The sequence below is a fragment of the Mauremys mutica genome, chromosome 2 (assembly GCF_020497125.1).
Source record: "Mauremys mutica isolate MM-2020 ecotype Southern chromosome 2, ASM2049712v1, whole genome shotgun sequence".
NCBI lineage: Eukaryota > Metazoa > Chordata > Testudines > Geoemydidae > Mauremys > Mauremys mutica.
This window is the reverse complement of record NC_059073.1, coordinates 71,587,217-71,614,759: the sequence shown is the minus strand read 5'-3', so window position 1 is coordinate 71,614,759 and position 27,543 is coordinate 71,587,217. Positions and strand designations below refer to the sequence as shown.

Genomic DNA, 27,543 nt, shown 5'->3' with positions numbered 1-27,543 from the left:
AGTAACAGCTTTAAAAAGAATGTTTAGCAAAAATATTTAATATAAGCAAAACTAAATTGTTCTCAAATGCTGACATAGGGCAAGCATCTTCTGGATTGATACCAATATATCCGACGTATTATTACTCATTACCAATGCAATTTTGGCTCTTGAAGCTTAAACTAGTAGCCACCTCATCTGGTAAAGGTTATTTAAACATTCACATGCCATTCAATTTTTATAGACTAGAAGCATACTAAAGAGAATATCTCCTCTCCTGCCTGCCCCCATTCATAGACTCAGACTTTAAGGTCAGAAGGGACCATTATGGTAATCTAGTCTGACCTCCTGCACAATGCAGGCCACAGAATCTCACCCACCCACTCCTGTAACAAACCCCTAACCTATGTCTGAGTTACTGAAGTCCTCAAATTGTGGTTTGAAGACCTCAAGCTGCAGAGAATCCTCCAGCAAGTGACCTGTGCCCCATGCTGCAGAGAAAGGCGAAAAACCTCCAGGGCCTCTGCCAATCTGCCCTGGAGGAAAATTCCTTCCTGACCCCAAATATAGCCATGAGTTAAACCCTGAGCATGTGGGCAAGACTCACCAGCCAGCACCCACGAAAGAATTCTCTGTAGTAAGTCAGATCCCACCCCAATCTAACATCCCATCCAGACCACTGGCCATACTTACCTGCTGATAATCAAAGATCAATTGCCAAAATTAGGCTATCCCATCATACCATCCCCTCCATAAACTTATCAAGCTTAGTCTTGAAGCCAGATATGTCTTTTGCCCCCACTACTCCCCTTGGAAGGCTGTTCCAGAACTTCACTCCTCTAATGGTTAGAAACCTTCGTCTAATTTCAAGTCTAAACTTCCTAGTGTCCAGTTTATATCCATTTGTTCTTGTGTCCACATTGGTACTAAGCTTAAATAATTCCTCTCCCTCTCTAATATTTATCCCTCTGATATTTATAAAGAGCAATCATATCCCCTATAAACCTTTTGGTTAGGCTAAACAAACCAAGCTATTTGAGTCTCCTTTCATAAGATAGGTTTTCCATTCCTCGGATCATCCTAGCCCTTCTCTGTACCTGTTCCAGTTTGAATTCATCCTTCTTAAACATGGGAGACTAGAACTGCACACAGTATTTCAGATGAGGTCTTGCCAGTAACGGTACTAACACCTCCTTATCTTTGCTGGAAATACCTCGCCTGATGCATCCTAAAACCACATTAGCTTTTTTTAATGGCCATATCACATTGGCGGCTCATAGTCATCCTGTGATCAACCAATACTCCGAGGTCCTTCTCCTTCTCTGTTAATTCCAACTGATGTGTCCCCAATTTGTAACTAAAATTCTTGTTATTCATCCGTAAATGCATGATCTTGCACTTTTCACTATTAAATTTCATCCTATTACTATTACTCCAGTTTACAAGGTCATCCAGATCTTCCTGTATGATATCCCGGTCCTTCTCTGTGTTAGCAATACCTCCCAGCTTTGCGTCATCCGCAAACTTTATTAGCACATTCTCACTTCTTGTGCCAAGATCAGTAATAAAAAGATTAAACAAGATTGGTCCCAAAACTGATCCCTGAGGAACTCCACTGGTAACCTCCTTCCAGCCTGACAGTTCACCTTTCAATATGACCCATTGTAGTCTTCCCTTTAACCAGTTCCTTATCCACCTTTCAATTTTCATATTGATCCGCATCTTTTCCAATTTAACTAATAATTCCCCACGTGGAATCGTATCAAATGCCTTACTGAAATCGAGGTAAATTAGATCCACTGCGTTTCCTTTGTCTAAAAAATCTGTTACCCTCTCAAAGAAGGATATCAGGTTGGTTTGGCACGATGTACCTTTTGTAAAACCATGTTGTATTTTGTCCCAATTACCATTGACCTCAATGTCCTTAACTACTTTCTCCTTCAAAATTTTTTCCAAGACCTTACATACTACAGATGTCAAACTAACAGGCCTATAGTTACTCGGATCACTTTTTTTCCCTTTCTTAAGAATAGGAACTATGTTAGTAATTCTCCAGTCGTATGGTACAACCCCTGAGTTTACTGATTCATTAAAAATTCTTGCTACTGGGCTTGCAATTTCATGTGCCAGTTCCTTTAATATTCTTGGATGAAGATTATCTGGGCCCTCCGATTTTGTCCCATTAAGCTGTTTGAGTTTGGCTTCTACCGTGGATGTGGTAATATCTACCTCCATATCCTCATTCCCGTTTGTCATCCTACCATTATTCCTAAGCTCCTCATTAAAGACTGAGGCAAAGTATTTGTTTAGACATTGGGCCATGCCTAGATTATCCTTAACCTCCATTCCATCCTCAGTGTTTAGCAGTCCCACTTCTTATTTATATGGCTATAGAACCTTTTACTATTGGTTTTAATTCCCTTTGCAAGGTCCAACTCTACATAGCTTTTGGCCTTTCTCACTTTATCCCTACATATTCTGACCTCAATAAGGTAGCTTTCCTTGCTAATCCCTCCCATCTTCCACTCCTTGTAGGCTTTCTGCTTTTTCTTAATCACCTCTCTGAGATGCTTGCTCATCCAGCTTGGTCTACAACTCCTGCCTATGATTTTTTCCCCCTTTCTTGGGATGCAGGCTTCTGACAGTTTCTGCAACTTTGACTTGAAGTAATTCCAGGCCTTCTCCGCCTTTAGATCCACAAGTTCTTCAGTCCAACCCACTTCCCTAACTAATTTCCTTAATTCTTTAAAGTTAGCCCTTTTGAAATAAAAAACCCTAGTCCCAGATCTATTTTTGTTTATCTTCCATCTAGTCTATTCCAAGACTGCTACTGAGGTGACAGGAGATGGTAGTGGTATTTTTAATCCCAAAAAGTTGCAAGAGTTAGGGGAGGTGACCAGATATGTCAGCCAGCAAACACACAAAAATTTAACGAAGGAGTAAAGGAAACTGCTAAACAAAAGGACCCTTGAGGATGCATGTAAAATTTAACCCCCTGCTGGAATGGATGTTGGGTTAGCATGTTTGATGCACCAACAACTTCAGGAGAATGGAATCTCCCATATATCTGCTCCACAGCCATCTGGAGCACTGGAGCAGACGAGGTGGATAGAAAGATGGCTACATCATTGGTTCAATGGGTGGTGATCAATGGCTCCAGGTCTAGTTGGCAGCCGGTATCAAGCAGAGTGCCCCAAAGGTCGGTCCTGAGGCCGGTTTTGTTCAATATCTTTATTAATGATCTGGAGGATGGTGTGGACTGCACTCTCAGCAAATTTGCAGATGACACTAAACTGAGAGGAATGGTAAATACACTGGAGGGTAGGGATAGGATTCAGAGGGACCTAGACAAATCAGAGGACTGGGCCAAAAGAAATTTGATGAGGTTCAACAAGGACAAGTGCAGAATACTGCACTTAGAAAGGAAGAATCCCATGCACTACTACAGACTAGGGACCGAGTGGCTAGGCAGCAGTTCTGCAGAAAAGGACCTAGGGGTTACAGTGGACGAGAAGCTGGATATGAGTCAACACTGTGCTCTTGTTGCCAAGGCTAATGGCATTTTGGGCTGTATAAGTAGGAGCACTGCCAGCAGATTGAGGACATGATCATTCTCCTCTATTCAGCATTGGTGAGGCCTCATCTGGAGTACTGTATCCAGTTTTGGACCCCACACTACAAGAAAGATGTGGAAAAATTAGGAGTCCGGCGGAGGGCAACAAAAAGGATTAGGGGGCTGGGGCACATGATTTATGAGGAGAGGCTGAGGGAACTGGGATTATTTAGTTTGCAGAAGAGAATAATGAGTGGGGATTTGATAGCTGCTTTCAACTACCTGAAAGGGGGTTCCAAAGAGGATGGCTCTAGCCTTTTCTCAGTGGTAGCAGATGATAGAACAAGGAATAATGGTCTCAAGTTGCAGTGGGGGTGGTTTAGGTTGGATATTAGGAAAACACTTTCACTAAGAGGGTGGTGAAGCACTGGAATGGGTTACCTAGGGAGGTGGTGGAATCTCCTTTCTTAGAGGTTTTTAAGGTCAGGCTTGACAAAGCCCTGGCTGGGATGATTTAGTTGGGAATTGGTCCTGCTTTGAGCAGGGGGTTGGACTAGATGACCTCCTGAGGTCCCTTCGAATCCTATGATTGCTCATTTAATGTTGTAGTTATGTTCCTGAAAAATGTGAATTCATGCGAAACGATGTTAAGTGAATCCAATTTCCCTATAAGAATTAATGTAAATGGGGAGGGGGGGCTAGGTCCAAGGGAAAAAAATTTTGCCGGACAAAAGACATTATATACATGTACAGTATAAGTTTTAAACAATTTTAAACAAACAATTTAATATTGTACACAGCAATGAATGATTGCGAAGCTTGGTTGAGGTGGTGGAGTCAGAGAGTGGAATATTTCCCAGGGAATGCCTTGCTGCTAAATGATGAACTAGCACTCGGCTGAGCCCTCAAGGGTTAATACGCTGTTGTTAATGTAGCCTCACACTCTACAAGGCAACATGGACTGAGGCAAGAGGGCGGAAACACAAAAGATGCAGGGCAGTGGCTGCAAACACTTCCCTGCAAAAACTGAACATGATGATGAGCCCACGCTATCCAGCTGGAGCGCACCACTCCCTCCTCCTGACAGCACATGCAGGGCTGACTTTCCAAAGTGCTCTGTGTGTGTGTGCGCGCATGAGTGAGAGAGAGACAGAGAGAAAGAGAGAGACGTGCATTGCCCCTGTAAGTACACTGACCCCACTTCAAGTATGTTGCCCTTTTAAGCAGATCACCCAGTTCAGATGGGAAGCAACAGCTTCCAGCAAGCTCCCTCCTTTCTGTCCCAGAGCCCTGTCCCCACTCCTCCGCTTTGTGGAGACGGGTTGGGGGGGGGAGGGCAGAGGGACATCCTGATATCAGCACTTCTCTCCCCTCCTCCCCCAGCAAGCAGGAAGCTCCAGGGAGCAGCTCCAAGGAAGAGGGCAGGGCAGGAGCAGCACGACAGTGTGGGGAGGGACAGCTGAACTGCTGCTGGGCAGCTGCTGAGACACATACCTTACAGGGAATTTATGGGAGCTGAACGGGGAGGAGGGGGTTGCCAGACACCCTGCCCAGTTCTAATCCCCACAAGGAGGGGCTGTTCTTCCAGAGAATCCTGCAAGCAGTGGACAAAGCAGGCAGCTGCCAAATGACATTATAAGTGAGCATTGCGCAACTTTAAACAAGCATGTTCCCCAATTGTTCAGCGACATAACAACGAAACAACAACGTTAACCGGGACGACTAAGTGAGGAGTTACTGTACTATAGACCTTACAATGGCACTGCTGCAGCTGCACCACTGTAAGTAGCTGCTATATGCCGGCGGGAGAGCTCTCCCGCAGACATAGCGCTGTCCACACTGGCACTTTTATCTTAAACTTACATCAGTCAAGGGTGCATTTTTTCACACCCCTGAGACACAAAAGTTTTGCTGAAAAAAATGCTGGTGTAGACAAAACCTTAGTCTATGGACATATTTAAAGAATTGTTTACGTAATTACCGTACGTAATTTCTATCTAGTGGGGGATGGGGGTGGGAGGGGTTAGTCTGTGGCTACAGTGTAATGAAAGTGAAAAAATATGTTCCAATGTTCAACTTCAATTAGCTCACTGAAGACTGAGTTATGTTTAAGAAAGTAGTACAAATACCTGTGGAAAAGAGGTCCGTAGTGGAAGCCAACTACTGAGTGCTATGACTCCTGCTAATTTCTGATGTGTTGTAAGAGCTGAATACAATGACAAGGCACCTCCCTAATCAAGAAATGTAAAAACTATTACAATGGTAAAGTTAAACATTTAAATTAAATAGTTATCACCATTACTTCAGGATTTGTGGCCTCTTATATTTACAAACAATATTTTCCAATTTCAACTGATGGCTCTGAAAAGTACTTCTAAAAATAATCAGGTGACTCCATCCTTATTGTGTTTCAATTATTCTAGATCAAATCTGTTCAGTTTACAAGTAAAATGACAGCACTGTTCTGATAATTGCAAACTAAATCTGAAATCTTGTATTCTTCCTGATTTGTGGCAGCATCATTTTTGTTGTTGTTTTAAAAGGAGACTACAGAACAAATTTGTTTAATTCCCTTGATGATATGCAAGCCAAAAGAAAATTTCACTTCCCATGACGACAGTTCTCTCTTTCCTAGTCATTTGTCTGACCCAGCCACTTTAAAACCATATAATGCAATAAGGTACATGACAGTAGTTAACACTTTCATTCCTCTACCTGTTAGCATCTGAAGGCAAATGAAAAGGAAAAGCAGGATAGGAGCTTTGTTCACATTAGTTTTTGTATATTCTTATTAACCAGTTTATCACAGGACAACAAAAAGTCTACCGCAGACCTTTGACAACTCATTCAGGAAATAATAATTCCTTCCTTCTGAAGTTCAGATCTTCTATTAACTACATAAAATAGAGACTCAGATTAAAATTTATTTCTGGAAAAAAAAAAAGCAGATGCCTTACAGAATCAAAATGACATGGAAATTTTAGAACTAATCCCTGCAGTTACTATTCATCTTAAACTTAAATTATTTTAATATTACTTTAAATAGTAGTTTTGTAGTATGTAAACTCATTTTTCACTAAGTTGATTTTTAGAGTCGGAAAATAATTACTTTTGTGGCCTTTTGGAAGTAAGTAGAAACTAAAGGCCTTATTTTCAGAAATGACTACCACCATCTGCTCGTTAACAGGATTTCCCAGTTCCAAGGAGACAACTTCAACTTCCCTCCAACAAAGAAACTGAAACTCCCTTCCTGACAAGTACCTTACCTGAGAAAAGCCTCCCAAAATTATTCTGTTAGAAGGAATTCCATTCTTCACTTCCTGATCTATCAGTACTTTAACTGCAAGTCAAATGAAGTCCAGTAATTAATACATAGCAGTTCTGAGGGGAGTTCAGAAAAAGAGGTGGTATAAGGCAGTATTAATCTCCCCTGTGTCAAGGGAAAGCTGGCAGAAGGGAAGTTGATGGAGTATTGCCCAAGCAAAACACTCTGGACCAAAAGTTCAAGGTCAAGAATTCTGGTGCTATAGACACCAGCAGTTCATGCAAGGTCAGAAGTGCTGGTACCAAAATAGAAACTGTTGGGTCAGAGTCACATGAAAGTCCAAGTGCAGAATCGGTGGTGACCTTTGAGCATTTGGAGTCATAAGCATGCTTGTGTGGCTTCAGTGGGCTGTACTTTCTAGAAGGTTCCTAATTTAGTGGGCAATAGGCATGCATGTGGGAATACAAAGACTAATAAATGAGCCACTAAATTCACCCACACAATTTAAGAAACTTAAAATTATTTATTTAACAAAACAGACAATATACTATCAGCGACTTCACCATTTTAAATCATCATTTAATGTCAGTTTCTAACTTGGCTAATGAGAAAACAACTGAAAATGAAGTCGTTTCATATATGTACACATTTTATACATTATATCTATCATCTGGCAAAAACCCATTTAAAAAAATTGGAAGATACATTAAAAATACTCATAAATGTACCATGCTCTGCTGCCTGCTTGATCCCAGCTTCATCTTCCTGTGCGTCTGGAGAGAGTCCAATAATATCAAACCTTAAAAGAAAAAGAACACAATTATATAACGTTTTTTCACGAGGGAACTAACACACCTTTGTACACTGACATAACCATTCAAACAGTAATGAGAAGATTTACTAATGATCACTTTTTACACACATCATTTTATTATTCTACAGATTATTAAGAATAGGCTCAACCTTGTGTTAAGCTATAGGCTCAATCAGTTTACACCTTGTAAACAGTAGTTATACAAATACTCACATATCAGAGCCCAGAAATGACTGATCTTAAGAGTTTAAGCATATTTAATTTGATTTAATCTAATGGTTTATGGCACAAGGAATTAGATGCTCAACTATACAATTTTTATTTTAGTTGCTGCACTATATGGTAGAGCTGCACCTGTAATTTATACTAAACATATTGAGAAATCTTTTAGTGGGAATTAAAAAAAACCTTCAACTTCTCAACCAACTATAATCTCTTAAGAATTTTGCCCTCTTCTACCTTGTCAAAATAAAACAGTTCAGCATTTTGATATTTAAGAGGCAGGCAATATATTCTTTGTAATACTTTTGTCCAAATATTAGCAGGCATATGCTGAGAATTAAACAATTCTTTCAGCTAATATAGAAAAGCTAAAAAAAAATTGAAGAAAAAAATCAAGAGGGGGAAGATTTACATAACAATTCACATCCTCACTTTAAAGTAAAAAAATATGGGTTTCAATACGATTTTCTATTGGAGCTTCCATTCTAAAAGAAATCAGAAACCACTTTTTTAAACAGTTAATTGTCCACAAAACAATACCACCCATTACTAGTAGTAAATACACCTCTACCTCGATATAACACTGTCCTTGGGAGCCAAAAAAATCTTACCGCGTTATAGGTAAAACCGTGATATACTGAACTTGCTTTGATCCACCAAAGCGCGCAGCCCCGCCCCCCTGGAGCACTGCTTTACCGCGTTATATCCAAATTCGTATTATATTGGGTGGCATTATATTGAGGTAGCGGTGTAATAATTCCAGGGATTTTTGTTCCTGTTTTCACAACAAATAATTAAAGGAAAATTACTTACTTTTAGTAACTGGAGTATGAGCTGTGGTGTTTACATGTGTTCCATTTCTGATGTGTATGCACTCCATGTGCTGGAGGTTGGAACATTTTAATCAACAAAGTCCATTGGCGGCATCTACTCCTTTGATGACATCAAGCCCTGTCCCCTCTCCCCAGTACAGAAAGCAGGCAGAGCAAACAACCAAACCTCACTTCCCATGCCACTCTCAAGCCCAGGCTATAAGACTCAGCAGTAGTGGGGAAAGGAAGGTCGGTCATGGAACACACAAACACATCTCAAAGAACTCCGGTTACTAAAGGTAAGTAACTTTCCTTTATAGTTTGACTGCTTGTTTGTGTGTGTTCTACTTCTGGTGACTCCCAAACAGTATATAATAAATAAATTCTAGTGCTCTCCTCTAATAAAATAAAAACTGCAACATAGCCCTCTCAAATGGGGCATCTGAACAAGGTACCTGAATGAAAAAGTAATCACTAGGGAATGTATGTATAATATTCCAAATAGAAGCTCTACATATATCAGCTATGGGTATTCCCCCTAGAAGAGGCTCCAGAAGTGGTCTGTGGTAGAATATGAGCTAACATGACCTGAGTTCTAAATTGACCACCCCATAAAGTAACTTTATGCAGTGTCACACCCAATTAGAAATTCTCTGAGTTGAGACTGCCTGACCACTGAAGCTCTTGACAACAGACAGACAGATTATGGGAGTGCCTGAATGGTCTTGTTAGAGTTAAATAAAAGGAAAAAGCATAGAGGACATCCAAAATCTGGAACAGCCTTGCCCTTGGATGAGGCTTTGAGGACACAAATTAATGGACTTATTTAAATGAAAATTAAGGGATTACTCTGAGTAGAGATGTAGGGTGAGGCTAACGTGCAATTTTATCCCTGTGAGAAGTCATATACTGTGGTCCTGGCATGACAGCTTGCAATTCAGACCCTGAGTGTCAATGTGATTGCAAACAGAAATTCAGTCTTCAGACAAATGGAATAACGAGCACAAGGCTAATGGTTCAAATGGAGGATGGAACTGTTTTAATAAAAAGAAATCCCCTTAAACCTTTCACAAAAACTTTTAAACTGAAGGATGAACAAGCTGTATGGATTCTGATGGTGAATGCTGTGCTGAGATATCAGCCAAATGAACATGGAATAAACTTAACAACTAACCAGAGTTTAAGTATAACAGATACTCAAAGAGATGAGGGATTGATGTCTCTTGGAGAAAGATTATATTGGTAAACCCAGAATGAAAAACACCTCCATTTTGCAGTACAAGTTGTCCTCAGACTGCTTTCTGCTCTGAATCAATATGCTCTGTACATCAGCAGAACAATTATTCAACTCTGTTACCCGACAGTTCCCATTTTATGAAGTGTAGTGATGACACATCTGAATGAATAGTTGTCCTGTTGTTCTGGGTAATTAAGTCTGGTAGAAGAGGTAGAGATACTGAAGGTGTTACCAAGAGATTTCTTATTACCGTGAACCAGTACTGCCTGGGCAAATCTGGTGCTACTAAGATGAATGTGGCCTTGTTCTGTCTTCTTTAAACATAAGATCAGAGGATTTGCGGGATAAGCATATAACAGGCACTGAGTCCAAGGGATTCGGAAATTGTCTCCTTGAGATCGCAGACTGTCCTCCCTTGGAAGAAAACACTTTGCATTTCATGTTCTGTTCAGTTGCAGACAGATCCATAAGGGGAGCACCCCATTGATGACAGAATCCTTTATGAACCATAAGTGATTCTGAGAAAAATGCATATTTAGATATCTGTTGGCGTGTTGTGTAGGACTGGAAGATCAAGGTGCAGATAGCTATATATTTTGCCTTCAGATTCCATAGAAGGATTGCTTTCCTGCATGAGCACATTGATCTGGTTCCCCCTTGTTTATGTAAGAACTGACAACAATACCATGTTCTTTTTGTAAACTCTGAACTTTGTTATGAAATAGAAAGGACATGCAGACAAGCTGTGTCAGTCTGAGCTGTAGGGCACTTATATGAAGCCAACCCTCTCTGAGACCTCTGACCCTGTACTATCAAGTTGTCAAGATGGGCTCCCCAACCGAACAACAAAGCATCGGTCACTGTTGACTTTGTGAGAAGTGCTAGGGAGAACAAAATTCCTTTGCAGACCTGATGTGGATCTTTCAATAAGGGAGTTCAAAACTTCTTGAAGGATGCATACCCCTATATCTATTTTGTGAACAGCCAGGCAATAAGCTATCCCTAACCATCCCTGAAGACAATAAGGATGCAGTCTGCTGAATGGGGTCAGAATACATGAAGCTGTCTTTGGCTTTTAGGTCGCATGTCCTTGCTGTGGTACATGGATTGTTTCCCCACTTGGTTTATCCTCTCTAGTATGGTGTCAAACTTGGTCTGCAGCAGGTATGTGTAAGCCATCATGGAATCGATTAGCACCCCAATAAAGTCTACCTTTTGTGTTGGATTAAAAGAGACTTTCACATTCACACTCAACTCCACTGTGCACAACAGACATATGACATACTGAACACTGTTTATCTATCTGAAAACAATCCTCCTGCCAAACAATCATTAAGATATGGGTAAAAACATTTCTCTTTCTGCAATGTGCTGCTACCATGGCCAGACAATTTAGTGAAAGTTCTCGGGGCCTTAAACAAACCACAAGGCAGCATTTTGTACTGGTTATGTGTGTTGCCCACTACAAAGCACAGGTATTTCCTATGTGCTGGATGGAAATACGCATTTTGTAGGTCTACAGCTGCAAACCAATCTAGAAGATCTGGGGAAGGAAGTGTGAAGGACAGTGTTACCATTAGGAATTTGAACTGGCAAACAAAGAAATGCAGATCTCAGATCCAATGTTGGACACCAATCTCCCAATTTGAGGGGGACTAGAAAATATCACAAATAGAACCCTTTCCCCCCCCCAACTGTGGGCGGAAATCTCCTTTCTATCACAAAGAGCCAAAAGAAACAGACTCTGTTGTTGAAGGGCACTCATATGAGTGGAGTCCCTAAAAAGATATGGGGAAGATGAGTTGGGGATGGAAATGTCTTGGAATTGACTAGAGTAATCTTTGGAATTATTTCCAGTACTCCACCTGTCGCTGGTGATACTGTTCCATGTTCCCTAAAATATTGCAAACGGTACCCAAAGAGGTAGGGAAGGTATAAAGATCCTCTAAGATTGGTTGGCAGCTCTCGATATACACATCAAAAAGACTATTGAGCCAGCCTTCGCAGCATTTGAAGTCGATGAAGGTCTCTTTCTATGTATATATTGTTTCTTCTTAGAGAAATCTGATGTTCTCTTATAAAGATGATAGAGTAGTGGCAGTCTGTTTCACTTGAGTATGATATCAAGACTGCTTCTTGTAATGGGAAGAAAAAAGCAGCCAGACCCCTGGAGGTTAAGGCAGTTACCAGGACATTTTTCACTGAGGATTGTCCCAGACTGGGTGATTCTATATTCCACCTGCTTCAGAGACCGGCCTCCTATTTTTCTCAAAATAGAACAACTTCATCCTGTTGTCCTAGATGTAGCTGCCCTCTTGGCGAGGGTATTACAATCCTTATGTTTTTCTTTTACATATCTGGAACCTAAAAAGTAAAGACAACTTAAATGTGTGTCATGCATGAGCATACCAGCCCCACAGGGGGTTTCTGTCCTGACATAATATCAGATCCCCCTTTAAAGGGCAGAAAATAAATCTAAACAAAGCTAAAACTACTAAAAACACTACACTAAATACCTAGTCTAAATAACTATTTACACAATCCTAATAAAATAGGTGACTGATAAAGGGAGTGGGGACACTGCTATTTGGGTCCACCTCATAGCCAGGAGCAGCTGAAAGGAAATGAATGTCAGTTGCTTGTTCCACCCCCTTTCTACCCTCGGGGAGCAGGGCTCAAGGTCATCAAAGGAACAGGTACGACCAAAAGATAGAGCTGACTAAAGCATTCCCAGCTACAGCCAGGGGCGGCTCTAGAAAGTAGGCTGCCCCAAGCAGCGCGGTGCGCTGCGCCGCCCTTCCCCGGTCCCGCGGCGGGTCCCCTCTTCCCGCGGCTCCGGTTGAGCTCCCGCTGGCATGCCTGCGGCAGGTCCACCGGAGCCCGGGACGAGCGGACCTGCCGCAGTCATGCCTGCGGGAGCTCAACCGGAGCCGCGGGAAGAGGGGACCCGCCGCAGTCATACCTGCGGCAGGTCCGCTCGTCCCGGGCTCCGGTGGACCTGCCGCAGGCATGCCGGCGGGAGCTCAACCGGAGCCAAATGCCGCCCCCCCGGGAAAGGGCCGCCCCACGCGCCTGCTTGGCGCGCTGGGGTCTTGAGCCGCCCCTGGCTACAGCACATGCACACCAGAAGTGGAACATAAGTAAACAAGCACACAAAGAATACAAACTTTCAAGCAGATTGAAGACTATTATGTATATTATACATTTGAGGTTTTCAAATTTTAACAAGTTGCCTTTTCCCTGTCTGATGACTTCTCTTTCTTCTCAGAGCTAGTATTTCTTTTTTGCTTCTGATGAGACAGTTTGACACTATTAATGAGAAACCTGTTAGAACATTTGTTCTGCATTTACAGTTGATTAAAGCTAGCAATTCAAGCTCATCCTTAAGTCCAATCAATATAAACACTTCGGACTTTATATATGATTATTTCTAATTCAGAAAGTACTTACCAAGATGGCATGGCCATATTCATGTTCAGAGAAACTGGCATAACTGGCCTAGAAATTGAGAAATAATATTGGTATAATTTAATACAAAGGTTTGTTGACATAACACCACACAGATAACTATTTCTGCATCGCTGCAAGATTTCAGGTTAAGTTGTAAAGCTAGATGTTTCCTATATTTTCATCCCATTTTTAAAGCATGACCCGTGTCAGCTCTCTCATTTTTAAAACAGAAGGTAAACACGAGTGAGACCAATTTTGGTCTTTTAGCAGAACTACAATGGGTTTTGAGGCAGCAGATGAAAATAATTAGTTGACTTCCTTGAGAACAGAATGAAAGCCCTGAGAGACTATGAAAAGCACAGACAATAGAATCATATGAATGGTACAGAGAAAAATTGGCTACTTTTATTTACATGCTCTCATGAAAAGAATGGGCACGTAGAGCAGATATTCAGACGCCACAATGTCAAAGGACCTCAATTATTTGTACAAGTAACTATTGGCCTCTGCTCATTCAGACTTATGGGAGTCTAGCAAACAGCAGAAGCCCAAGAAAAGTGATTTAAAAGTTCTAATTAAATATATTCATAGATCCTTGCAAATGCGGATATCCACGAGATCATTTTTGTGGACTGGATGCGGATACAAATTTTGTATCTGTGCAGGGCTCTACAGATTTAGTATCCCAAAGCAAACATCAGATCTAGATCCAATTTGAGAGCAGTGATGTATAAAGGGATGTACAGAATTCCACACAGTAGCCCTGCTAGTAGTTTACGATGGAAACATTATGGAGGCACATCATTGATACTTTTGTCCTAAAATATTGAGTTTTAAGACCCTGAGGCACTCTCACCCTAGCTGAATCATAACAGGACTCATTGTACAACCTGTTCCACTTTGCAACTCCTAAAGTGGAAATGGCATTTTCTTTATGCTACAAGAAGTCTGACTTCCTAAAGTCTTCAGTTCTAGCTATCTATATCTATAGATATATCTATATCTATATATCTTAAAAAAAAAACTCAAAACCCCCTTTACATGGGGGGTGTTGAGCCTTGTTTCCTCCAGAAAATAATGAAGTTTTGGAAAGAACTATGAAATTGTCTGATTCACACAGAAATCTCCATTTTTTCTATATATTTGAAATGAATTTGTAAGAAGATTATCTCTGAAGAATATGGTGAAAATAGGATCAATTATTAAAACTCGTGCAACTCTCTCCTCACAGAGGTAGTCATGCTGTCTTTAGTAAAAGATTTTAAGGGCTCAAACATGAGTCCATCAGCTATGTTAATAACAAATTAAGATTCCATCAAGGAACTGGTTCTCTGATCCACTGGAAGAAGTTAGGATACCTGAAAGGTCTGGGCTGCAATAGTGCGACACCTGAGAGACAAGCTGAGATGGCAGGTAGATTCATTTACTTGAACACAAACTGATGGCCCTCCTCCAAGTGAAAAGTTCAGCAACAGCAAGGGAGCAGCTGCAATAGTCTGTTCCAAGAATACAATCCTTTTTGGTGCCAAGAAATTCTCCAGCCTCAATAGGTCAATAGATGCTTGATTATTACCAGGTTTTTTAGACACCTAGCAATCTCCAGCCATTGAACAAAGACATAGACCAAAGAGTACCTTAGAAGCCAAAATCAGCGTAACTATTAATGAAATTCTAGCACCAAAAAGCTCAATTCTTGGCCTCAATGAAATCTTCCACCTGTAAGAGTAAGCAAGCCACCAACCCCCATCTGGTACAGAATTCTCCAGTGCTGGGGTTGCATCTAACTTGCCTGGCAGCATACTCTCTTCCAGTGCAAGGGTAGATAGCCAGTCATAGGTCAGATCCAAGGATTGGATACTCAGAACTCATCAGCTAAGGCCCAGGGCCTCTGCTGCCAATTGGTGCAGGAATGATGTGTGAAGGTCCTACTTCCAAACAGTAGTATGAGGAATGGGCTTGCCCAGCCTAAAAGAGAGTTGGTGTGTATCTCCACCTCTGTTTACATGGAGAAGCACAATATACCAAGTTTAAATCCCATTCTTGATCAACTCCCTGGAAGCCTGTTTGGCTAACAGCAAAGCGCCCAGAAGAAAAAACTAACTATAATACAACACTAACACTAAAAATGAAGAGAGTCTTGGATCTGAAACCCAAAAGTCACTCTGGGCATGGAAAATAAAGTCCTTACATCTGAAACTGTCTAAAGACAGCAAGAAATTAAGGACACATACTCTTACAAACTTGGCTCCAAAAGTTCAATTTCACATGAAGTACTTATGATGTATTGGTTTCCATAAAGTTTCCAAAGCTAAGAACCACAAGAGGAGCATCCCATTGGCAATATGTAGAGGCCACCTCAAAAACCACCAGGGACACTGTTGAAATTGAAAGGCATCAAATTTAAAACTGAGGATGATGATACTGGTCAGATTTTAAAAAAAAAAAAAACCCCACACACTGCATAATTTAGCAGTGGACTTAATTGTCATAATGTGTCAAGGCCAAGTGCTGAATTAGGCATTTATAGGCATGAGAAAATACAGTTGTTTCAGACAGGTTATACAAGTGTTTGCAGAGGACAGACACCTATGTTTCAGGAAATAAGCCAGCTGCTAAAAAATGTGTGCGCGCAGAGATTACATCTTAATTGTCCATTATGTGGTTTCTTCCACATCCCTCTGAATAATGTGGTATTGGCAACTGTCAGACAGAAGAGGCTATTGTAGATAGCCCAATGATCTGATCTGATAAGATAATAAAAACTGCCATATATTTTATTGTAATTTTGGGTAAACTGATTCCCCCTCATCCAATTTTGCTCTTCTGTGCCGCGCTGCACCTCACCCTACCACATGGGATGCCTCTCAACTACTTTTGCCCTAATGAGGCAAGATGCTCTTCTTCCCAGGAAGAACATTTAAGTCATAGGATGGACAGACAATCTGAGTTTCTCTTAAAATAGACCAAGATTGGTCTTTTACTCACCCTGATTTTAAGTGTTAAAGAGATGCCAGCTATAGTTTTAATGCCAGGGTAGAGTCCTGTTACTCCTAAGCGAATTCATATGGCCTGCATTTTTTTTCCTGTGTCCCCCACAGAAAAACGCAAAATAATAATAATAATAATAATAATAATCTGCCAGGGGACACGTGCCTGTTCCCTGGCAGCCCAGGCAGGACATCTGAAGCAGTCTCAGAGATGGGGAGAGGGGCTGCGCATGCGTGCCTGTGTGGTTGATCACCACCATCGGGTGGGGGTGGTGGGGCTCGGCGTGCATGAATGCCAACAGCAACGGGGGGGGGGGGAGAGAAAGAGAGAGACTGTCCCTCTCTTGCCACTGCAGCTCGCTGGCATGGAAGGGTACAGCTTTTTATTATGCACGAGGCAGGCTAGAGGCAGAAATGTAGCAGCCTGCCTGTTAGTTAATTGATCTCATTCTCTGAAGCACAAATGTAGCAGCCTGTCTGTGTAGTAATGTTGTTAATGTTCCTATTGTTAGTTAACTGTTCCCATTCTCAGTCAATTCTCCTATGAGCATAAAACCTGTGAAAGTTTTAAGGCCCCTACATTGCCAGAGTGATATAAAGGAGCCTTATTATAAATGAAAGTGAGGGAATCCTCAGATAGGAAGATCTACGTGCTCTCTCACTTTTTTCCTGTGCTAAAGTGGCACAATGGGGTTAGATTACAGCTCAGGATTTATTTTATTTACCCATTTAAAAAAAAAAGGTTTTAAAGGCAAATAAAACATTTACCAAGCAGTCAATAAAATGTCTGGACAATCAGAACCAAGCACTTCCTAAAGTACCTAGCCAGGTCCAGGACAATGATTAGTACAGGAGTGGGCAAACTTTTTGGTCCCAGGGCCACATCTGGGTATGGAAATAGTATGGCAGGCCATGAATGCTCACAAAATTGGGGTTGGAGTGTGGGAGGGGGTAAGGGTCTGGCTGGGGGTGCAGGCTCTGGGGTGGGACCAGAAATGTGGAGTTCAGGGTGCAGGAGAGGGCTCCGGGCTGGGGGGGGTGAGGGGTACGGCTGGAGGTGTGAGCTTGGGGTGGGACTGGGGATGAGGGGTTTGGTGTGCAGGAGAGTGCTACTGGCTGGGACAGAGGGGTTGGAGGGTGGGAGGGAGATCAAGGCTGGGGCATGGGGGAGTGGCTCAGAGGTGCAGGCTCGGGGTGGCACTTACCTCAAGTGGCTCTCAGAAGCAGTGGCATATCCCCGCTCCAGCTCCTATTCAGAGGCATGGCCAGGTGGATCTGCTGCACGCTGCCCATCCTCAGGCACCACTCCTGGTGGTTCCTGGGCAATGGGAGCTGTGGGGGCGGCGCTTGGAGCAGGGCAGTGTGCGGAGCCCCCTGGCTGCCCCTACATGTAGGACCCAGAGAGGGGACATGCCACTGCTTCTGGGAGACACGCAGAGCAGACCCCAACCCTGCTCCCTGGCTGGAGCGGGGCAAGCCTCAGACCCTGCTCCCCAGTGAGAGTTTGAAGGCTGGATTAAAACAGCTAGCAGGCCCGTAGTTTGTCCACTCCTGGATTAACAAAACTGTATGAATCGTGTGAAAGTCTGAGCAATTTAAAATGACATTCCACGTTTTTGTTTGGGTTTTTTGGGCAGTTTGGTGTTCTGTAATGTAATTTAAATGAAAATCCAGGATTAGAACTGGAATGAAGGCTATTAGTTACCAAGTGTTTGTAACTTAACTTTCATGTGTTTAGGAAATGCTGAATAGTTAGTGACTTTTTTCTGTATTGTAGTTTAAGTAAATTATAAAAAAAATTGAAACTGGTTTGATTATATTGCATTATTTTGACAAATAAAATATGCAGAATTTTGCAGAATTTTATAGTGCAGAATCCCCACAGGAGTACCTGATGCTTGTTATCAAGTATTTTAGTTGTCTTTTAATGCAAGTTAGCTGCTAGAAATAAGTAGGAGCGTCAGCTTTGTATGACTGCCATCTCTACAGACTCCCCAAAAAGGGCTTTGCAGAACACAGCAGTGGCCCACAGACCAACGTTTGAGAACCTTTATACTAACTACATGAATAACCAACAGTGTGCATTTTGTATTACAAAGGAATGCATACAATTCAGAGATAAGTAAATATCAATTCTTACAATTAGCTTCTCAAATATTCATGCTGAGTAAAACTTGGCCATTTGAAAGCTTGCAGAAAGCAGAGACTTACAAAAACTGTCAAATTGAAGTTAGTTGTTGAATTTGAGCAATTTTCCAATAATTTTCCATTTATTCACTCAGATTAAGTTATTTTCAACAAAGCAAAATATGAATCAAAACTTGGTGTGCTTAAGTAATTCGTATCAATACTTCTTAAAAAAATTAATAAGCATATATCTGCACTTTGCCAGCAAGCAGATATCACTTCGGTTGACTACTGGCTGAGTACCCATAAATCTCACTGACTTCATCTTCTCACTTTGTCTAGTGGCCTTACAAAATATAATCTACATAGTAGCCTTGCATTAGAAAATAGTGAAAAACCAGAAACAACATAGGTATTTTCAAGATGCTCACTCTATAATATGGTAACACCCTCTTAAACAGGAATGTCTGATTAATATATATTATTCCTGCATAATGTCTTGAAACAAAAGCTAACTGTTGTAATGATTGTTTTGTTTCTGATATTTACATGGCAAAGTAACTGTAAATTTGTTAAAACTTCCTAAATAAATAGTAAACAAAAAAATAAGTGAAAAAGACAAAAAAAAAGTTATATACTTACGCATGTGGGCAAATATATTTTACATGTGGACTTCTGATACCTGCAAATGCTTCTGCCCAGCCATGTCTGTTGGAGAAAAGTATGTTAAATAGCATTTTCATGTGCTAGTTTAATTCTGTTAACTTTAATAGTTAAGCACTGTTGCCATAATAATGCTAAAATAAGAGGGAGTGTCATGTCATTACAGGTGACATTTCTAAAAGAACCTAAAACAAAATGCATTACCAACGTTAAAACTGAAGTCCTTCCTTTATAACAAGTAGCAAACCCATCTAAAGAAAACTAGTTTCTTGTCCAACAGTAGTTTCTCTAAGAAAGCATCGGCTATAAGCCTGTCAATTATACATTTACTGTGTCAATCTATTCAAAGACACACAGACAAGGTCACAAATTCAATTGTTTTCAAACTTTTCTGAATATTGCTAAAAAAACCACTATGCTGCATAAAAACAACACTAAAAAACACTTAACAACTGTGATTCTCCAAGATGTTTTGTGCTCTCATTCATGGTGTGGCTGAATCTCTTGCAAAAGAATTCCAAAACTTCAAAAGCAGCATCAAAGAAGGGCACATATGTGACTCCTGCATGTCCTTGCACCCCCTCTTCCAAGGACATGAAGGCACCATGACTCTGGTCACCCCCTCAGGTCTTTCTCACCACCCAGAGTCTCACAATGTGTCTGAGCTGCAGGAATGGAGGATGGATCGAGGGATTCACATGCACAGAACATCTAGAAGAATCACAGTTACTATTAGTTAAGTAACAATTCTTTCTTCGAGTTCCTATGCACATGGCTTCCACTCATGATTATTAACAAGCAATTCAGTGACCAAGGGGGTGGGAGCTAGGAGTTCATCTGAATAGACTGTAGGACTCATCTTCCCCTTGTGTATCCACTCTGGAAGTGGATACCAAGTAGTAATTACTAGCATACATATGCAAGTTGTTCGGCAATTTTTCACAATTGGTATCCTACTAAAGCACACTTTAGAGGCAGGTTGTATGGAATGAAGACAGTTTGGACATGTCATACTTTCTCATTCCCCAGCATTCTGCACTATGAAGTAGTGCTGAAAGTACGCAGCTCTGATAAATCAATATCAGTGATTGTGGTGGCAGATGTGAATACAAATATTCAAACTCTTTAGGGGAAATCTGATACTTTCGTTCAGCTCTTTGAGGTTGCTGACATAGATTATGGAGTCGTCCATAATTCCTTTGCAGGTTACAGAATTCCCTCATTAATAGGAAGGGCTATTCTGTCCTGAGTCGCAGTTTGCAAAATATCAAACCGTTTACCTGCCTTGTCTTGAACCATTTCCAATGGAATATTATTCCTGAGGGAATTCTACACCAAAAAATTAAAAATTCTACACACATTTTAAAATTCTGTAAATTTTATTTGTCAATAAATAAATGTCGCTCCAGCATGGCAGTGGGGAGCACAGGTCACTGGCTGCATTGGGAGATCACTCTGAAGCCCCCACCTCCTGCAGTACAGGGACTTGGCTGTGAGGCTGCACCTGATCCTGAAACAGTGCAAGGGCTGGGCATGACCCAGAAACACCTCAGGGCCCTGCCCCTCTGTGCCAGGCACACCAGGTGTGGCTGGGCAAGCTCAACTCAGCAGGATCCAAGTGTGGAGGAGCTTATTGTCGGGGGGTCCAGGTGTGGGGTGAGAGGTTTCTGTATGGGGCAATCTGAGTGCAGGCAGCTCAGATCTGGATACACAGGGGCTCGTTGGGGGGTTCTGGGTGCAGGGGCAATAGGACTCTGCAGGGGATTCAGGTGATGGTGGTTGGGTTCAGCAGGGGGGGTCCAGGTGTGGGGGCTCAGTGAAGGGGTCTGGGTGCTGTGGTGGGGATCCAGGTGCAGCTGGTTGGGGCTCATTGGAGTGGGGGTCTGGTCAGAGGGGTCCAAGTGTAGGGGAGATGGGCTTGTCAGAGTGCGGGTTTGATAGGCCTGCTTAACGGGGGAACCCCAGCTGCTGCCAAGGGGGGGAGCCTAAAAAGCACTGTTGCTTCCCCCTGCGATTCCTCTATCCCCTTTTCTTCTTCAACCCCCTCCCCTCCCCCCAACATTCCACTCCCCCTGCCCTATTTCACCCCCCTTCCCTCATTTCCCCCATCCCCACCACAGGCACTCACTGTTCCACAGAAAATAGTAAGGCTCCCAACACACAAAAGGGGAACACAACTGGAACTAGGACCCAGGATGCTGCATTCAGCTGCAGAGTCAGGGTAGCCAGAGACCTCTGAGCTGGGCAGCTCTGTGTTTGCAGAAATGAGGGAGGGGCGGGGGTGAGAGCAGTGGCATGTAACCCTGTGTGCCCCCCATGCCTCGCCTCTGTTTGGGGGGCAATCCTCCCAAAAACTGCACACATGGTCCAACCTCACCCCACCCCCCTGTGGCTTCCCTGCTGTTCTCTGCAAGGAAAAGCAGGAAATCTGCAGGGGGGGGCTCTTTTTCTGTGAGCACACAGTCCCGCAGAATCCCCCTAGGAGTAGAATGTGTAGAAAGTTTGCCATTCTTTAGAGAAGTTCCTGATATACTTTAAAAGTCATCCCTCATTAAGGGTATGGAAGTTTCATCTGGGGAATGAGGAGAGAAAGCACTGGATGAAAGTTCATCTTACACCTCTTCATCCTCTTCCCCAGAGACACTGTGTTGAGGTTCTGATATTAGGATGACTTTGTCACACCCTGACAGTTCATCTGAGGAGTCTGAATGGAATCTCTGATGAAAGCAGAAAAATGGTTGGTCGGTTCTGAATGCTGAAACCAGCGGGGCCAATACATCCAAGCCTGAAATCCATAAGGATGGTAGTTGTCCAAGGAAAAAAACAATCTTAGGTCTTGAGATAAAGCCCTGAAAGTGACATCCTTAGCATAGTTCTTTTTATAGTGTGACTTCTGAATCAAGATGGAGTAGGCAAGAGTGGCCAAAGGTCTGGTGACTGACCCCTGCTAGTTACCTGAGAAGATGATCCTGATGAGAATGAAGAATCCTCAGAAGGAATGACAGAGACTGACAGCTATACTGACATTTGTGAAGCAGACTGCCCATCATGTTTTTGTATAGAGGAGCTCAGTGAAATGTTTACGACTGGCACCCTGGATTGCTCTAATGGCGATTTAGATTTAGCTGAAAAAGGACAATAGTGCAGTAAAGGAGACTGAAGTGCAGGAGTTATCCTGATGTCTGCTGCTTTTCTTAAAAAGAGTGCTGGAGAGGTTCCCGGAGCCTCACTTGCTCAGTACTGTAACTGCCCTCTGCCCCTTATAGAATCAAAGAATATCAGGGTTGGAAGGCACATCAGGTCGTCATCTAGTCCATCCCCCTGCTCAGAAGGAAGTGCTCTCTCTCAATGCCACCAAGACTGAACTTTCTGGTCCTGTCTGAAGACTGAGGAAGCAGGCTGCTGGTGTTCTGGTGCCCTGGTGCAGGAGCATCTAACCATGCTGGGGTAGGTTTAGATTGCTTCCACATTATCGTGGAAGCCCACACCAAGGAAGTTTTCAGTGACCCCTTAAGATTTTGGGCTGAAGGAGAGGCAGATCCTTTTGGTACCATGCTCTTCCTGTGAGGATTTTCTCCCTGCCACATTCAGCAGCTCCTTTGATGCATGGAATTCTGCCCTCCTCTTTTGTTGTACCAGGAAAGATGACATCTTCCTTGTGGGAGATCTTAGAGTGGCCTTTAACTCCATGAGCAGCAGGGACACTGCTCCAACAGACAAGCCCGAGAGCACTTAAAAGAGCAGTGCCTGCTAGGGGTATGGAGATCAGTTACCTCCCTAGTTTGGGGGGCGTTTACAGGCTGGGTCCCAGAAAGTGCACCCAAGGATCCCTGAAGCTGCTGCAGTTCAGAGGTCTCCTTGATTTCTCCATGAGGAACAGCCTCAGTCTATATTCCCTAGATTTATGAGTGTGTTTTTAAAAGTCCTATAAATAGCACACTTTGATGGAAAATGAGCTTCTCCTAAGCAAAATAGGCAGAGGTCATGTATATCTGTGAGAAGAACAACTCTCTAACCCGCACTGACTTAAATCCTGGTAAATGGGGATCTGGCATATGTCTGTACTGGAACCCTATCTAAAATGCTTTTAAAAAAAAACTAGCTAACAAATGAAACTGACTATCCTCAGTCAATTTAATCTGTCAGCCTCCTATCAGGAACAGACTAACAAATGAAATTGACTGACTAATGTAATTAGCTAAATTAGTAACAAACAAGGAAACTAAATTACCATACACTAAGAAACAGTAACTAGCTAAAGCAGATGCTACTCTGGTCTGACTCTCCGCCAAAGGGCAGTTAGAAGGAGCTGAGTGGGAGCAGGGATATGCTGCCCTTTATGAAAGGTGCATGCACAACCCCTGCTGGACACTGCTATTGAAGTTCCTGAACTCCTGTGCAAAGGACACAATCACACCATATATGGAAGCCACATGAACAGTAACTTGAAGTAGCTAGGAGATTTGAAACTCCTACTGTTTCCCAAGATTTCCCAACTCCTACTGTTGTTTCTATAGATGTATATGTCTACATACAGTGGATGATACCAGACACCTAAGGATGCAGTAACTCAAAACAAAAACAAGTAGATTAAAGATTAATTTCCTTGCATTCAAATAATCCAAATATCTTTCCCCTCAACACCTCCACACAATGAGGGTCAGTGAAAAATTAGAGTAATTCTACATTTTAAATTGGCATATCAAATACAAAATTCAGTTTTTGATGAGTTGCATGTTGTTCAGCATACTGAACCCAGCACTGAGTTTCAGAGCTTTCTTATTCCTCCAGCTATCACAAACCCTGAGGATGGCATGGACATTGTAGGCTCATGTAGTAAGCCCAGCGCTCATTAGCACAAGTCCTGCAATGTTAAATTTAATAAAACTAACCCCAAGGGAGGTGAAAATATAATCAGATAGAAGCTCAATACCTGTGAAAGTAAAAATAATTAAACAATGGAAAGGTTTTGATAAGGGAAGAAAGTAAAGTCCCTCTATGAAGCAGTGTGGTTTATTTTGTAACATGACAGATAAAACCTCCTATCAATCAATCATTCTCCATTGGTAACTTGGTCAGTCAGTAAACTGCAGAATGCTGGCCTGGCTGCTTGCAAAACAGAACACAAGATTTTTAAGAGTTGAGTCTACAAAGACTTATTCATGCAAGTAGTAGTCTTAGTGAAGTCAGAACAACATGTCTCAGTATGGCTTTGCATGACTGGACTCTTGGTGGCGAAGGAGGCAAAAAGTAGTATTATTTACCTGTAACTAGTTCTTTGAGGTGTACATACCACCTCAGCACTTAAGTCTAAGTGCTAAAGGCAGCACTTAAGGCTGCCTTTGAACTAACCTACCCTAAAAAGGGCACCATCTTAAAATGCATCATCCCATACGCATCAAAACATGTATGTTCCACCACTATTATTTTCTGATTTGTTATAACATTCACAGTAATTTACAAGGTAAAAATCAAGTAACGTGTTGGTGGTGAAAAGGTTTTTTGAAGCAGAAAGTATATTTTTGTTGTTGCAGATAGTAACCAAAGCTAGGAGTGCTGTTTATTAACACTTAAATTTCAAAGGTCAGTTTCAATAAAAAAAAAAAAAATCCTATCCAGCTTCAATGCGAAGATTTTTTTTCAGGGTTCCTATGACCTACACGAGGCACAGAAGTTAGAGAGAAATTTAATTGACTACAACCATTGCAAAGTTATTATCCAGTTACAAGAGACTTCTAATCAGTATGTAAAAGTCTGTATAACAGAGATGAACAAATTCTACTCAACTCTTAAGGCAATTTGTTTTCAAATGCCTAATTGCTCCATTTAAAAAAAAAAAAAAAAAAAAAAAAAAGTAATGTTTCAGAGCATGCTTAACATACTGAATAAGTGACCCTGATATATATATATAAAAGAAACCAGTCACTGCTGGAAGCAGCTTTTTCATGCATGGGGAAAATTGTAGAGTTGTCATGCTTTAAATATGCTGCTCATACTATAATTCTAAACGTATATATTATATATATTAAATCTATGAATACTAAAGATTTTTTTTTTAATCAGCAATCAATTTTCCCTGAAAGATCTTAACATTTAAGCAGATGAGTACAAGTTCGTTAAATTGGCTGGGATAGGAAAAATTAAAAACAACATGATTTTTATTTTTAAAACAAGTAAAAAATGAGTTATTAATGTAGGGCCTGATCAGGCAGCTATGTAAATTGATAGATTCCCACTGACTTCATCGGGCTTTGTATCAGGCCTATAGAATACATAATGGTACTTCTAACTGGAAGAAAAAGCTTTATTGAAATGATCTAAATAAAAGTTCATATTGGAAAACAGAAGACTAAGGGGGGATATGATAGAGGTATATAAAATCATGAGAGGTGTAGAGAAAGTGAACAAGGAAAAGTTATTTACTTGTTCCCATAATATAAAAACTAGGGGCCATCAAATAAAATGAATGGGCAGCAGGTTTAGAACAAATAAAAGGAAGTTCTTCTTACACAGCGCACAGTCAACTTGTGGAATTCCTTGCCTGAGGAGGTTGTGAAGGCTAGGACTACAACAAGGTTTAAAAGAGAACTAGATAAATTCATGGAGGTTAAGTCCATTAATGGCTATTAGCCAGGATGGGTAAGGAATGGTGTCCCTAGCCTCTGTTTGTCAGAGGCTGGAGATGGATGGCAGGAGAGAGATCACTTGATCATTACCAGTTGGGTTCACTCCTTCTGGGGCACCTGGCATTGGCCACTGTCAGTAGACAGGATACTGGGCTGGTTGGACCTTTGGTCTGACCCAGTATAGCCGTCCTTATGTTCTGAAGCCTTAACCCTCTCAAAAGCCCTAATCCATTAGGGTTGTGCATGTGTTCATTTGAGGAACTGAACATTTGATGGAAGATCACATAAGTAAAAGCCTCAAGTCTCCTCTATTCCTTCCACCTAATCAGACTCCATACTATAGGCTCCAAAGTCTAAGTCTACTTAAGCTTGAATTAACATTTAGTTACTACTTTCTTCTTACTGTATTGAACCCCTTATTTTGGAAACTAGCAGTTCTAACAAGTCAAAAAGAAACTGTGTCTGAAGAGAACTAATTAAGCAAGGATTCTGAGATTCTTTCCAACTGGGCATCAGAACTACCAAGTTGAAAAAGAAGCATTGCATAAATAGACAGGTGTATATTGAAATCTTTATAGCAGCTGTGTATATTTCTTTTGCTCCAATTATGAAAGACAGGAACCTGACTACTGACTGCCTGTGACAAACATATAACAAAAATAAAAGAGCTGCAAGTCCCCAGAAAAACTCCAGTCTGAAACCTATGAGACATTTTGGAAACAAGTGAGGATGTACTGAACATAGTCTAATGTAGCTTCAATACAGTCTGGAAATCAAAATACAACACCAAAACCAAATTTAAGATTTAGCAGAGCTGCACACTTTCAAATTTACTCTATAGTACATAATGCTGGGTAGAGCCTTGCGTGGACACAAATTTATATCCACGAATGCAGATACCCATGGATCTAAATCGTGATCCGTGGAACCGCAGGGCTCTCCCAGGAACCACAGTGACAAAAGGAACAGAATGTGGGGCCACCATCCCAGGAGCCAGCACGCCACATCAGCAGCTCCTCCAGTGTGTTTGTACTGCCCACAGCCCCACCCCTGTCCCTTCCACACAGCTGTCTGCATCTCCTGTTTAGGTGCATGCATGCCGCTTGAACACAAGAGTGCGACCAGGGACAGCTGCCAGTGAGTTGGGTGCCTGCCCCAGTAGGCAAGGCTGGGGGTGGTACAGCCGCGCTGGAGGACCTGCCAGCATGGGGTGCTGGCTCCAAGGAGCAGCAGCCCCATGTTCTGCTCCTTTTGCCACTGCGGTTCCCAGGATAGTCCTGTGGTTCCGCAGATACCAACTTGCATCTACGGATATAAATTTGTATCCACGCAGGGCTCTAATCTGGAGGAATGACGAAGTACAACATGTCCAAACGGTCTTCATTCCATACAACCTGCCTCAGAAAAATCCTCCGTATCTTTTGGCCCAGAACAATCTCAAACCAAGACCTATTCATACAATGCAGCCAAGAAAATATGAGTACCGTCATTATCAGGAGGCCTTGGAGATGGATTGGCCATCACCAGAATAGCACTAAGATGGACACCTGAAGGCAAGCAAAAATGAGGCCACCCGAAAACAACATGATGAAGAGCTGTGGAAGCTGAAAAACCTGGGCACAGCTGGGGAACCATTGAAAGACTTGCCAGAAACAGACAGGAGTGGAGGAGCTTTGTCACTGCCCTAAACACCAGAGGTGCAATGAGTACTAACTAACTAAACATATCTTCACTCAATAAGTAAAAGGTAATAACAGGGTTTGTTTGAAAAGTATGAAGTCTTTAGAAGAGAAACTCAATCTTTTTCT

The 27,543-nt window shown here is 41.9% G+C and overlaps 1 protein-coding gene across 1 annotated transcript in view; it reads right to left on the bottom strand.

The window, feature by feature from the left end:
* The window catches only part of LYPLA1 (lysophospholipase 1), a 36,382-nt gene that overhangs the window by 5,672 nt on the left and 3,167 nt on the right, over positions 1-27,543 (bottom strand). The window contains exons 3-7 of the mRNA XM_045004811.1: positions 19,089-19,154; positions 13,333-13,380; positions 7,526-7,596; positions 6,799-6,872; positions 5,662-5,763 (exon numbers count right to left, since the gene is read on the bottom strand). Coding sequence (XP_044860746.1) covers positions 5,662-5,763; positions 6,799-6,872; positions 7,526-7,596; positions 13,333-13,380; positions 19,089-19,154 — 361 coding nt within the window. The remainder of the gene's footprint in view (positions 1-5,661; positions 5,764-6,798; positions 6,873-7,525; positions 7,597-13,332; positions 13,381-19,088; positions 19,155-27,543) is intronic.